Here is a 13,104-nt window from a genome sequence, read left to right as displayed (position 1 = left end):
TGGGAGTTATAGTCCAACAACATCTGGGGGCCCAAGGTTAAGAAATCCTGACAAAGATCATTCTCAAACCCAGCTCTCATATGCCGCCTATTTCACAATCAATTCCTTGAGCCAAATCCCAAATATAAGCCATAGTTGCCATGGCCACAATTTTTGGTTATAATGACAATGTGATATGTCTCACTCTTAACATGAGGCTGCTATTAAAAGCCAGAAATGTGGAATGCTTCCTCCAGCTTGAGATTTATAAAAGATGAAAGGAAAGAGAAAATGTTCCTGAGTATACTTGTGTTGTTCTGTGGCTCTTGTGATTCTTGAGATTTGTTTCGCTTCCCTCAGGGAGAAGCAGAGTTCTGCATATTTATTATTTTCTGGTCTAGAAACTACAGCATCTACCTTAACAAAGACTCATTGGCCTGTGAGACTAAGCAATGACTCTTCTTGCCCTGGGAATTAATGTAGTATCAGAAGAAGGAGAAATTTGGGCCATGTTAAGAGCTTGAACTGAGCTCCAAGAGAATATGGATTTGCAAACCCCAGCAAATAGTGAATTGTGGAAGGGAACAGAAAAAGATCCTCGAGCCATCCAGGCTGGGAGAGACAAGAATCAGGAAATAACCATGCAGAGGATCCTGGGAGACGTCACCACCAACACAGATTTCCAGTGCTGGAAATTCAGGGAGTTCCTGTACCAGAAGGCTGAGGGTCCTCGAGAGGTTTGCAGCCAACTCTACAACCTTTGCTGTCAGTGGCTGAAGCCAGAGAGACACACGAAAGCTCAGATGCTGGACCTGGTGATCCTGGAGCAGTTCCTGACTGTCCTGCCCCCGGAGCTGGGGAGCTGGGTCAGAGAATGTGGAGCAGAGACCAGTTCCCAGGCAGTAGCCTTAGCAGAAGGTTTCCTCCTGAGCCAGGCAGAAGAGAAGAAGCAGGAAGAGCAGCAGGTGAGAGCATTTTATCCTTGTCATTTCAAGGGGTGGACATCATGTAGGACAGAATCATAAAAATCCCTGCTCAAATTTTGGGGGAACTCATCCATAGGAGGGAGCTCCCAACCCAGCTAGGCCGCGGTTCTGAATATGTGGGGTGAACCCTCGTTGTAGGAGCATAAGACACTTATAGGCAGCTTTGAAGTTCCAGGGACGGTGAGGATCTTGATGCAGGTGGAACCAGATGCATATTTCTCCCAGCAGCAGAGATTCCATGTTTGCCAAGACCAAAACCCTTGTGCTGGCTATGGTAGTCGCAGAGAGCATGGGAATGTAGGAACATACAGGAGCAAGAATCATAGAGTCAGAGGCGTCTTGTCCAGCCCCCATCTAGTACAGAACATCCAGAGCGAAGCATCTCCCACAGACCAGCCTCTGCTTGAAGACCTCCAGCAAGGGAGAGCCCACTGTCCCCCTTGGCCTGCTGGTTCCGTTGTCAAACTGCTCTTATCATTAACTTTCTGCGGCTGAGAGGGACGTATCTCCGGCTCTACTTGCCCAGGAACTTCACAGTCACCTCTGCTGTCCTCAAATGGCTGTTGTATCTGTGGGACTCCATCTACAGAATATTTTCCCCAGGAAGGTTCACCCAACACCTTAGCCCTCTTCACACATTGTGTTCAACATTTGTATGATCTGTGTACCTTGTTCACAGGTATAGAGCTATACCCAGGTACAGTTTATTTCACATGTTACATTGAATACATGTTCAGCAGTACACTTCCTTATTTGTATCCCACATTTCAGAGGGCTGTGCCCAGTTTCACTTTTAAAATAAACCCAGGTACAGTCATTCATTTTGTACTTGTATCAGAATCTTTAATGTTACGGCCACAAGCCAAAACAAAAGTAAAAGATTACAGTTATACAGCAGTAAATAGAGTATATATGATTGGAACAGTTAAAATTAAAATTAATTTTAAAAATTTACAATATTGGAAACATTATTATTATTATGATGATTATTATTATTAAAAATTTGATTTCTATACCACCCTTCCAAAAATGGCTCAGAGTGGTTTACACAGAGAAATAAATATATAAGATGGATCCCTGTCCCCAAAGGGCTCACAATCTAAAAAGAAACATAGGACAGACACCAGCAACAGTCACTGGAGGGGTACTGTGCTGGGGGTGGATAGGGCCAGTTACTTTCCCCCTGCTAAATAAAGAGAATCACCACGGTAAAAGGTGCCTCTTTGCCCAGTTAACAGGGGTGCACATAGTAATAATAAAAATTAAAACAATAAAATTTCCTTATTAACCATCCGGTGACATATATTTATGGCAGCAGCACAGAATTTAGCAACATTAGATGTAATAACAAACTCTGAGTCCGAAAGCAACAAGGAACAATAAAATTGCTCCTGTCGACCAGGGAATTTACATAGCAAAGGTATGATGAAAGATTCACGAATATCCTTATAGAACAGGCAGAATAATAAAACATGTTTGATAGTTTCAACCTGATCCAGCCCACAAGGGCAAAGTCTATCAGCAAGTGGAACCCCTCTGTAGCGCCCTTCTAGGACCGCCGAGGGTAAGCAATGGCAACAAACCATGGTAAAAGCTTTCCTATACCTCATAAATTCCAGCCAAGTAAAATAACTCATTGTGGAAACTAGGTATCTTCTTTCCTCCGAGACATAAAATTTAGAGACCTTCCCAAGGTCATTTTGCCATTCAGAATCAAAAACTTGTTGTTTAACCAGAAGCCTTGCCTGATCAAAACCCAATTTGGACAAGATTGTAACAGAGAGGCCCAGAATAGCTATTTTAGCCTCAATAGACTGGATCCACCTGGAGCCGAAATCATCCTGAAAAATTAGGGGAGCCAGGCCAACTGGATGATAGATTAGTTTAAGACAGTAGCAAAGTATAGTAATCCAAACATTGGCCTCCACCCTAATAAAGCCAGTCTCCAAACGGATGGCAGCATTCGAAACAGATCTTGGGGTATTAAGTGCAGTTCTCAGGAATTTTGACTGCACACATTCCAAAGCAGTTCTCAGGAATTTTTACTGCACACATTCCTCTTCTATTTGAGGAAGAGCCCAACTGCGTTCCATAAAGTAGTTGGGACAATGACTTGGCTTTAAATAATAAAAGCCACTGGTAAGTAATAGCCACCTTTTGATCGCAAGTACTGTAAAATGGCGAGTGAGCTTTTCTGAGCATTGGAGACTACATAATTTGCGTGGGCCTTCCTGGTGCCTCCAGCATGGAAAACTATCCCTAGGTACTTAAAAAATAATACCTGTTCAATAAGTTGTCCCTCAATCCTCCAAGTGCAAATCTTAGGTCTCCTTGCAAAAGCCATTATTTTGGTTTTCTGAAAATTGATCTCCAAACCTTCCTTCTTAAAGTACAGATTTAATGCACTCAGCATTTTTCTGAGGCCAATAGGAGTTCTTGATAGATAACTGCATCATCTGCATAAAGCAAAATAGATATATGCCAGGTACATATATGTACGTCTTTAATATTTCTTTACCGCTTTTCAACAAAAGTTCCCAAAGCAGTTTACAAAGAGAAACAAGTTGTCCTAGTAAGAACTAATCTGACTACTTTCCTTTCACTATCCTTACAAGTGGACCAACTTTGGTTCAAATCGAGGTCCACAAGTTAGATCTCTTGCGCCTCAAATATTCATGTGTCCACCATCTTGGATCGGGGAGGGTGGCATCAACACAAACTACACCATTGAGGTGTCCCTATGTGCCTTTACAGCTGTAGCAAATTTGGTTGAAATCGGTTAGTCGGTTCACAAGTTAACCCACTTGCACCTCAAAAGTTTACGCATCTGCCATCTTGAATTGGGGTGGATGATATCAACACAAACTATGCCATTGAAGTGTCCTTGTGTGTCACTCACTACAACTGTACCTAATTTGGTTCAAATTGGTTAGAAGCTCCACAAGTTAGCCTACTTGCACCTCAAACGTTCACGTGTCCGCCACCTTGAATCGGGGTGGATTACATCATCACAAACTACGCCATTGGGGCATCCTTATGTGTCCCTACAGCAAATTTGGTTCAAATCGGCTAGGCGATTCATAAATTAGCCCACTTGCACCTCAAATATTTACATGTCTGCCATCTTGAATTGGGGTGGATGACATCATCACAAACTACACCATTGAGGCGTCATTATGTGTCCCTACAATTGTACCCAATTTGGTTCATATTGGTCTAGGCGTTGCAAAGTTGAGGGGTGGGACACACACACACAAAATGCTGGATGATTTCATAAGCCTACTGGAAAGTAAGCTAATAAAAATAAATAAAGATGAAGGCTCCCTGAACCCAAAGGACTCACAATCTTAAAAAGAAACATAAGATAGACGCCAGGAACAGTTATGAAGGGATGTTGTGCTGGGGATGGATAGGGCCAGTTGCTCTCCCCCTGCTGAATAAACAGAAAAGTGCCTCTTACAGCAGGAGAATCTGATTCAATCCAGATTAAAATTTAGTTTGATAATCTTAGCTATATCACAGTTTCCTGTGGCATGAACTGGTGATTCCTGGTAATTTCCACAATCTTGCATCATGTTCCACAGAAGTATGCAGATCTTAGGAATCTGAGATTCCCTTTAAACTACCAATACACCGATTGTGTAGCCACCTAGTGGCACAGCAGGGAAATGACTTGATTAGCAAGCCAGATTGCCGGCTCGAATCCCTGCTGGTATTTTCCCCAGACTATGGGAAACACCTATATTGGGCAGCAGCGATATAGGAAGATGCTGAAAGGCATCATCTCATATTGCACAGTAGGAGGCAATGGTAAACCCCTCCTGTATTCTACCAAAAAAACAACCACATGGCTCTATGGTTGCCAGGAGTCGACATTGACTTGACAGCACACTTTACCTTTACATAGATTGTTAGAACCTGCCCAGTGTCTCAATAGGGCTCTTGCCTCATGGCTTTATACACTACCTAGCAAAACCCCTTTTGGTCTCCCCAGGCCATTTAAAAACATCATCCAAGTTGCTTTTAGTCAGCTTCCTGAGGTGACTGTTTTGATCTTTGTGTTTTGTGCTGTGTTTTTGTTATTGTTGCCCTGGGAGTGCTTCTGCTGAAGGTGGGGGATTGCAAGCACAGAGTCAATAAATAAGTTGCTTTCCTAATTTCTCCTCTTACCTATCTGGGATGCCCTCTACTGCTTTCAGATGCAAGAGATGTTTGCCAAAGCGGTGTCTGGTTTCCCTGGGGCAGAAGAGGCTCCGTCTGACACCACCAGGCAGAGGCTGAATTTCAGGAGGATTATGCTGGAGGGAGATGGAGCTGCCACCTTGATGGGTAAGGAGGAGTGGACCTTGCTTCAATTTGGCCTCTCTTTCTTGAGTGTGCCTGAAATCCATGGCTGCACTCATGTTCCCCTTGAACCCCATGTGGGGGAGCTGATTCTCTCTAGCCCCACATGTTACAAAAGAGTTTCCTTCACACAGTGTTTGAACCAGAGCTTTGGATTGTGCCCAACGTTTTGAACTGTCTTCATTCAGGGACTGAAATACAAAGTGCTTATGAAAGATCAAGCCTCTTCCCCACCCCTCCTCTGTCTCCATCACAGGTGGTGAAATGACCCTCAGGCTTCATTCTAGGCCTTCTCCTCTTTATGGCAGAGCAGAAGCTGTTGCTGGGCCATCACCAGATCAGGTAGGAGGAAAATCAATGGAGAAGTGGTCGGAGGGCCGCCAGAGTCGGTCTGAGAAACTTTCTCTTTCCTTTAGCTTCTGTTGTTGTTGCCCACTAAATACTCTTTGAACTCCACTGACAAAGCTTTGGGTCTTGCAGGAGAACCTCCAGCCACCTCATTACTTTATCTGTAAGGAGAAACTCATTACTTCTTCTTCTTTCAGGGACCGGTGAGCTTTGAGGAGGTGGCTGTGTGTTTCTCCGAGGAGGAGTGGGCTCTGCTGCATCCAGGCCAAAGGGCTCTCCACAGGGAAGTCATGGAGGAGACTTCCGGGCATCTGGCCTGGCTGGGTAAGGCTCCATCCTTGTCATTGATTGATAGATACAAACGACAAGAATTGCTGCTGCTGTTGGTCTGAATCAGTGCACTGAAGGGATGGTATTTTAACAGCTCTGAAACTATTATCTTTCTAGGGGTGCAGATCTCTCCACCCGCGGGAGGTCTCTGGGAATGAGTAACTATTAATGTCCACCGTGTTCTGTGAACATACGCAGGGGCAGAGCCAGCAGGAAACTACGGTGGGGTGCCACATTTTTATTTATTTATTTACATTTATAAGCCACCCCATCCAAAGGCTCTGGGCAGGGTACAACAAATATAAAAAGACACATCATTTAAGACACAATGCTAAAAACAATATTTTAAAAATTCAAAAACCATTTAAAACTAATTAAAACACTTTAAAAAACAATTTAAAGATCTTGGAAGGCCAGGCCAAACAAGTACGTTTTTAGGGCTCTCTTAAAGGTCAACAGGGAGCCTAATATTGTGGATATCTGCTGGGAGTGCATTCCATAGGCCAGGAGCAGCTACAGAAAAGGCCCCGTTCCGAGTCGCCAGGGGTGCAGCTAGGTGATTTCAGACTTTGCACCTAGTGGTTTAAAGGGGCCCCTGTTACTCTCCAGATTTTGTAGCGTGCCTCATTTTCTGCACCGTATCAATGACAAATAATTTTAATAAGACTCTCTGCAGTTGTTAAGGTGTTTTAACAATTGTTTTTAGATAAAGTTCATAGAGCAGTTTACATAGCAAAAGGGGGCAATGGTTCCCATAACAGAAGGACCTGCAGTCTAAAATCAGATACAAGGGAGGCACCAGCAATAGCCATAAGAACATAAGAACGGCCCTGCTGGATCAGGCCCAAGGCCCATCTAGTCCAGCATCCTGTTTCACACAGTGGCCTAACAGATGCCGCTGGAAGCCTACAGGCCACTGGGAGAGATGCTATGCTGTGTTAATGGAACTGCCCCGGGATGATTAGTGAACACCCCAAAATTGTGTTTGGGCTTTGTGTGGGGAAATTAGCTCAGAGTGGAGCAGTTCTATGTCAGAATAATTTTTTGCAAAGCTTTGGTGGCAGGAAAAAGGACTGAGAGAGAGAGTGCTGAAGTTCAAAAACAGAGAAGGTTTTATTTGAAGGTAAGGAGTACAAGGGAGTAACAGAGTCAGCTAAAGCAGTATAACTACCAAAAACACTTCACAATATTAACCCTATAACTGCTTGGAGGAAATTTAGCTTAGTGTCCGAATTTATTTATTTATCGACTGATTTGATTTGATTTGATTTGATTTCTATACTGCCCTTCCAAAATGGCTCAGGGCGGTTTACATAGAGAAATAATAAATAAATAAATAAGATGGATCCCTGTCCCCAAAGGACTCACAATCTAAAAAGAAACATAAGACAGACACCAGCAACAGCCACTGGAGGAATGCTGTGCTGTGGGTGGATAGGACCAGTTACTCTCCCCCTACTAAATAAAGAGAATCACCACATTGGAAGGTGCCTATTTGCCAAGTTAGCAGGGTTAGTTGAAGTAGCTTCGAGCCTAACCAGAGAAAGGAGGCTCAGAGAAACAGGCTCATGGATTTAAGAGAGAAGAAACAGGGGGGTGAGCCAGGAGTAGTCCTTCTTCTCCACCCCTGGTGGGGGGGGGCAGCAGGGGGGCTCCCAGAGCCCGATATGGCTTGCAACGATTTTCCACTGTGCAGCTGCACTTCACAGTTGGGAAGAGACGAGGGTCCAAAAGGCAGGCCCTGCATCGCTCTGGGTAGTGTTGTGCACGGACCAGTTCAAAGGCCAATCTAAAGCCCTGCGAACCGGTTCGCTGGGGGTGGGGGCGGTTCGTGGTTCACAGCCGGTGGGGTGGCTCTTTAAGGGCAGGGGAGGGTAAACTTAACCCTCCCGCTGCTTTCCCCCCCGCCAGCACTCATTTGTTGAAAATCATTTGGGGCGGCAGTATAGCTCCCTGCTGCCCCTTCCCCCGTTCCTAGACAAAAGCCTGTGCTGGTCTTTGACCATAATAAAGATGATTGATTGATTGAATAAGAGGGGGTGGGAGAGCCAGGGGATGCTATGCCATACAGTAGAGTCCCATAGTCTAAGTGTACTCTGCAATTTATTAGCAGTCAGCACTACAGTCTTGAGTGTCAGTCAGAGTCTAGATAGAGGATTCACTAACCCAAGCGAGGCCAGGATAAACACCACGCTGACTCCCCGGCCATCGGCGTCCTCTCTCTCCTCGTGAGCCGTGGCGGCGGGAGGCTGCTCTGCTGCATGTATCCTGCCGTTTGGGCTGGCAGCTGGCTTCCTGCCCCCACGGAAGCTGCTGCCGCGTTGACCTGTGCTGCCTGCTGGTTGGCGGGTCAGGCCTTTGGCAGAGGAGCATGGCTCCCTATGAACAACTCTGCCATGAACAACTCTTCTAGGGCACAGTCATCCAGCGTGTCTAGAAATCTGGCCTCTTTGTCATTACCTGACTGTGAGGTTACCCAGTCTGTGTCTGGGTAATTGACGTCACCCGTTATTACAGCTCCTCCTCTCTTTGATGCCTCCCTGATTTCCATCTGCAATGCCCAGTCATCGTCAGCGTTTTGATCCAGAGGGCGACAGCACATCCCTAGTAGCACTTTTCCTTTCAGGCAGTCTATTGTCAACCCCAGAGTTTCTATGGAGGATTTGGGACTTCCTAAGTTTTCTAAACTTGTTAGATTTTATCCCTTCTTTAACATACAGTGCTAGTCCACCCCCAATGTGCCCCTCCCTGTCCTTTCTATAGAGTTGATATCCAGGAATAAGCGTGCCCAAAGGTTCTCACTGTTCCACCCTGTTTCCGTTATCCCCACTATATCTGTGTTTTCATTAGCTTCCAAGTAGGGGTGTGCATGTAACCACGGAGGCGCGGTCCGGCACTGGGGGGAGTGTGGCTTTAAGGGTGGGGGGGTAGTACTTACCCCTCCCGCCACTTTTCCCCCTCCGGCGCTCGACTTATTAGCAAAGTTTTTGGGGTGGGAGAGTTCCTCCCTCCCGCCCCTGCTCCCATTGTTGTCTTGATGAAGGAGAAGCTGGCGCCACGCATGCACCTGCCGCCAAACGCACCGTATACGTCACACGTTGTGTGTGACGTATACGGCGCTTATGGCAGCGGCAACAGGTGCACGGGTGCATGCTTAGCGCCAGCTTCTCCTTCTTCAAGACAACGATTGGGGAAGGGAGGAACTCTTGGGGAAGGGAGGAACGATTGGGGAAGGGAGGAACTCAGGGAGGAACTCTGCTGCTCCCCCAACTTTGCTTATAAGTCGAGCGCCGGAGGGGGGATGCGGCGGGAGGGGTAAGTACTACCCCCGCCCTTAAAGCCACACTCCAACCTTGCCGGAGCGGCCAAATTCCGAACCAGTCCAGAGGCCTCTTACATGGCCCCGGACTGGTTCCATGCACACTCCTACTTCCAAGCACTCCAGCTCACCCATCTTGGTTCGGAGGCTTCTGGCATTGACATATAAGCACTTATCTTCTGGATCTCTTACCTGGTGTGTGCTGTATTTCTTTTGGCCGTTTGATCCCTCTGACCGGCTAGGACATCCTTCTGTCTGATTTTTATCTGGTCTCTACATCCTTTGGAGCATGTAGCTGGACTTAATACTAATCAACAGAGGCTGCTTAGCACATGGCAGGATTTGACCCTCCGCAACATCTTTTCCTTGGTTTTTACTGCACGGCCATTGTCTGGGCTTGTTTCTTAGATTGAGGCTTTTTTCCTCCCTCACCAAAATTCTCTTTTTATTCCTGCAGGTAATCAGAGGAAGAACAGAAAAAAGCAGGAAGCATCAAGACGAAAAACCGAAGAAACAGAGGAGGAGGAGATGGCAGCTTCTGAGTGGACCGACTTCTATGCAATTCCAGTTCAAGATAAGACTAGTAACAACACTCTACGCAGAAACACCTTAAATAATAAATCACACCTTAGTGCACATCACACCGCCCATACAAAAGTGAAAACATATCAATGCACAATGTGTGGGAATGGCTTCAGCGATCAGTTGAACTTGTATAAACACCAAAAAACCCACACAGGAAAGAAACCATGCTTGGAGTGTGGAAAGTGCTTCAGTCACGACAATGCCCTTGCTGGCCCCCAGTGTGTCTGCAAAGGAGAGAAACCAGATACATGCTCCAAGTACGGAAAGAGCTTCAGTGGCAGAGATAAGCTTCCTTCCCATCAAGGTCACCACACAGGAGAGAAACCCTATAGATGCTCAGTGTGTGGGAAGACATACTGTCGGAAGGATAAACTTTCTGCCCATCAAAGGATCCACACAGGGGAGAAACCATATACGTGCTCAGAGTGTGGAAAGACCTTCAGTCAGAAGGACAAACTTTCTGTCCATCAAAGAATCCACACGGGGGAGAAGCCCTATACATGCTCAGAGTGTGGAAAGTGTTTCCGTCGGAAGGACAAACTTTCTGTCCATCAAAGAATCCACACAGGGGAGAAACTGTATATGTGCTCAGAAAGTGGGAAGAGTTTCAGGCAGAAGGACAAACTTTCCGTCCATCAAAGAACCCACACAGCAGAGAAATCATGCTTGGAGTGTAGAAGGAACTTCAGTCACGACGATGCTCTTGCTGGCCCCCCGTGTGTCTGCAAAGGAGAGAAACCAGATACATGCTTCAAGTACAGAAAGAGTTTCAGTGGCAGAGATAAGCTTCCTTCCTATCAAAATCGCCAGACAGGGGAGAAACCCTATACATGCTCAGAGTGTGGAAAGAGCTTCAGTCGGAAGGACAAACTTTCTGTCCATCAACGAAACCACACAGGGGGAAAACAATATACATGCTCAGAGTGTGGAAAGATCTTCAGTTACATCTCTAACCTTACAGTCCATCAAAGAATCCACACAGGAGAGAAACCATATACATGCTCAGAGTGTGGAAAGAGCTTCAGTCGGAAGGACAAACTTTCTGTCCATCAACGAATCCACACAGGGGGAAAACCATATACATGTTCAGAGTGTGGAAAGATCTTCAGTTACATCTCTAACCTTACAGTCCATCAAAGAATCCATACAGGAGAGAAACCATATACATGCTCAGAGTGTGGAAAGAGCTTCAGTCGGAAGGACAAACTTTCTGTCCATCAAAGAATCCACACAGGGGGAAAACCATATACATGTTCAGAGTGTGGAAAGATCTTCAGTTGCATCTCTAACCTTACAGTCCATCAAAGAATCCATACAGGAGAGAAACCATATACATGCTCAGAGTGTGGAAAGAGCTTCAGTCGGAAGGACAAACTTTCTGTCCATCAACGAATCCACACAGGGGGAAAACCATATACATGCTCAGAGTGTGGAAAGATCTTCAGTTTTGGCTATAGCCTTACAGTCCATCAAAGAATCCATACAGGAGAGAAACCATATGCATGCTCAGAGTGTAAAAAGAGCTTCAGTCGGAAGGACAAACTTTCTGTCCATCAACAAAGCCACACAGCAGGAACCATATAGGTGCTCAGTGTGTGAAAAGTGCTTCTATGAGAAAGTGCAGCTTTCTGTCCACCAATGAATCCACACAGGAGAGAAACCATGTCGATGCTCAGAGTGTGGAAAGAGCTTTAGTTGGAATGGGACGCTTTCTACCCATCAAAGAATCAACACAAGGTAGAAAACATATTCGTGCTCATAGTGTGGAAAGAGCTTTAGTTGGAAGGACAATTTTTCTGTCCATCAAAGAATCTAGACAGGTGAGAAACCATATACATGCTCAGGGTGCGGAAAGAGCTTCAGCTACAACGAAAACCTTATCTCCCATTAGGGATGTGCATGGAACTGGTTTGGTGCTCCCTTCCTGGAGCCTACCTGTCAGCCCCCACCCCATTACCTGTCACTTCCCTTCCTGGAACGCTGAACCGGCTCCATCCCCCAGCGTTCAAACCGTTTCGGAGGGTGGGGGTGTTGCTTCCCTTAGTTTCAGAGGATGGGGATGCCTACCGGTCAGCCCCTGCCCTGCTGCAAGCAGGAATGATGTAGCCCAGCATACCTGCATTCCTGGAGAGCACCGTTTGCTGGGGTGTGTGTGTGTGTGGAGAGGTGGGCCAAGGGCTGACAAGTGGATACCGCCTTCCCTGTCATTGAAAACAAACCCACCTCTTGCCCTGCCAGGAGTGCACGGACTGGTTCCGTGCACATCTCTGCCTCCCGCTACATAATCCACACAGGGGAGGAAACATATACATGCTCAGAGTGTGGAAAGAGCTTCCATCGCAACTCAAGCCGTATCTCCCATTACAAAGTCCACACAGGAGAGAAACCATCTACATGCTCAGAGCTTTTGTCAGCGGATAAAATTTACTTTCCACTTAAAAAAAAAACTCTCACAGAAGAGAAAGCATATATTTACACAAGAAACAGAGCCCCAGGAAGAAAGCAGTCGGGAACTGACTTCCCGCTAAGCTGTGCGACTGCGCGTGCGTTCACGGAGCTCAGCCCCTCCCCTCGCAGCGATCACGAACAGCCACTCACTCCAGCCTCACCCTTGATGGGAAGATTTTCCCAAATGTTGCTCTGCCCAGTGCTCCCAGAGCCGCCGCCTCCGCGGCTGCTGCTCCTGAGTCTGCCCTTTTGCCACTGCCGACTGCTGCTCCCAAGTCCTCACGCCGCCGCCTTAGTCCCATTTCCGCGTGGGCTCTTGCCACGGTAAGATATGGGGAATATGTCCTCCTCCTTTCTGGCCCCTTGCTCAAAATGCATCCCCTCACCACCACCACAACTGTTTTTACAAGAGGAGGAAAGCCGATGACAACTTCTGGCGACGAAAGGAGGAAGGGGCAGCAAGGAGGTACGCTGCCACCCCATGGATTTTCCTAAAAATGGAGTGCCGGCAGGGGAAAAGTGGGAAAAAGAGGGCTAAGTGCACCCTCCCCTGCCCTTAAGGAGCCATCCCCGCCACCGCCATATCATGGTGGAGCTGTTCCAGGATCAAGCCTTGTATACAATCTGAATGTATGACAGTCTTAAAAGGCCTTGTTTAGATTCTGCCTTATTTTTATTATAATTCAATGTGAAGCAGAAAAAAGTTTTTTAAAAAACCAATTTTAGAAATAAAATAGAACTGTGAAATACATTTCATTCCTTACA

General features: G+C 46.3%; 1 protein-coding gene across 7 annotated transcripts in view; it reads left to right on the top strand.

Moving 5' to 3' along the window:
- LOC128342019 (zinc finger protein 345-like) overlaps nucleotides 1–13,104 on the top strand; it is a 21,042-nt gene extending 7,938 nt beyond the window's left edge. For 4 of the 7 annotated variants that reach the window (XM_053288820.1, XM_053288824.1, XM_053288825.1 and 1 more), the window contains 5 exons: nucleotides 381–944; nucleotides 5,165–5,294; nucleotides 5,566–5,651; nucleotides 5,855–5,981; nucleotides 9,764–13,104. In XM_053288820.1, coding sequence (XP_053144795.1) covers nucleotides 522–944; nucleotides 5,165–5,294; nucleotides 5,566–5,651; nucleotides 5,855–5,981; nucleotides 9,764–11,475 — 2,478 coding nt within the window. In that variant the 5' untranslated portion in view covers nucleotides 381–521 and the 3' untranslated portion in view covers nucleotides 11,476–13,104. Of the gene's footprint in view, nucleotides 1–339; nucleotides 945–5,164; nucleotides 5,295–5,565; nucleotides 5,652–5,854; nucleotides 5,982–9,763 lie in introns of all 7 variants that reach the window. The other 3 variants (XM_053288821.1, XM_053288822.1, XM_053288823.1) reach the window with 1 other exon arrangement.

Source organism: Hemicordylus capensis, chromosome 2 (genome assembly GCF_027244095.1).
Source record: "Hemicordylus capensis ecotype Gifberg chromosome 2, rHemCap1.1.pri, whole genome shotgun sequence".
Lineage (NCBI taxonomy): Eukaryota > Metazoa > Chordata > Lepidosauria > Squamata > Cordylidae > Hemicordylus > Hemicordylus capensis.
The sequence above is the reverse complement of the archived record's forward strand: the minus strand, read 5'-3'. Positions and strand labels throughout refer to the sequence as shown.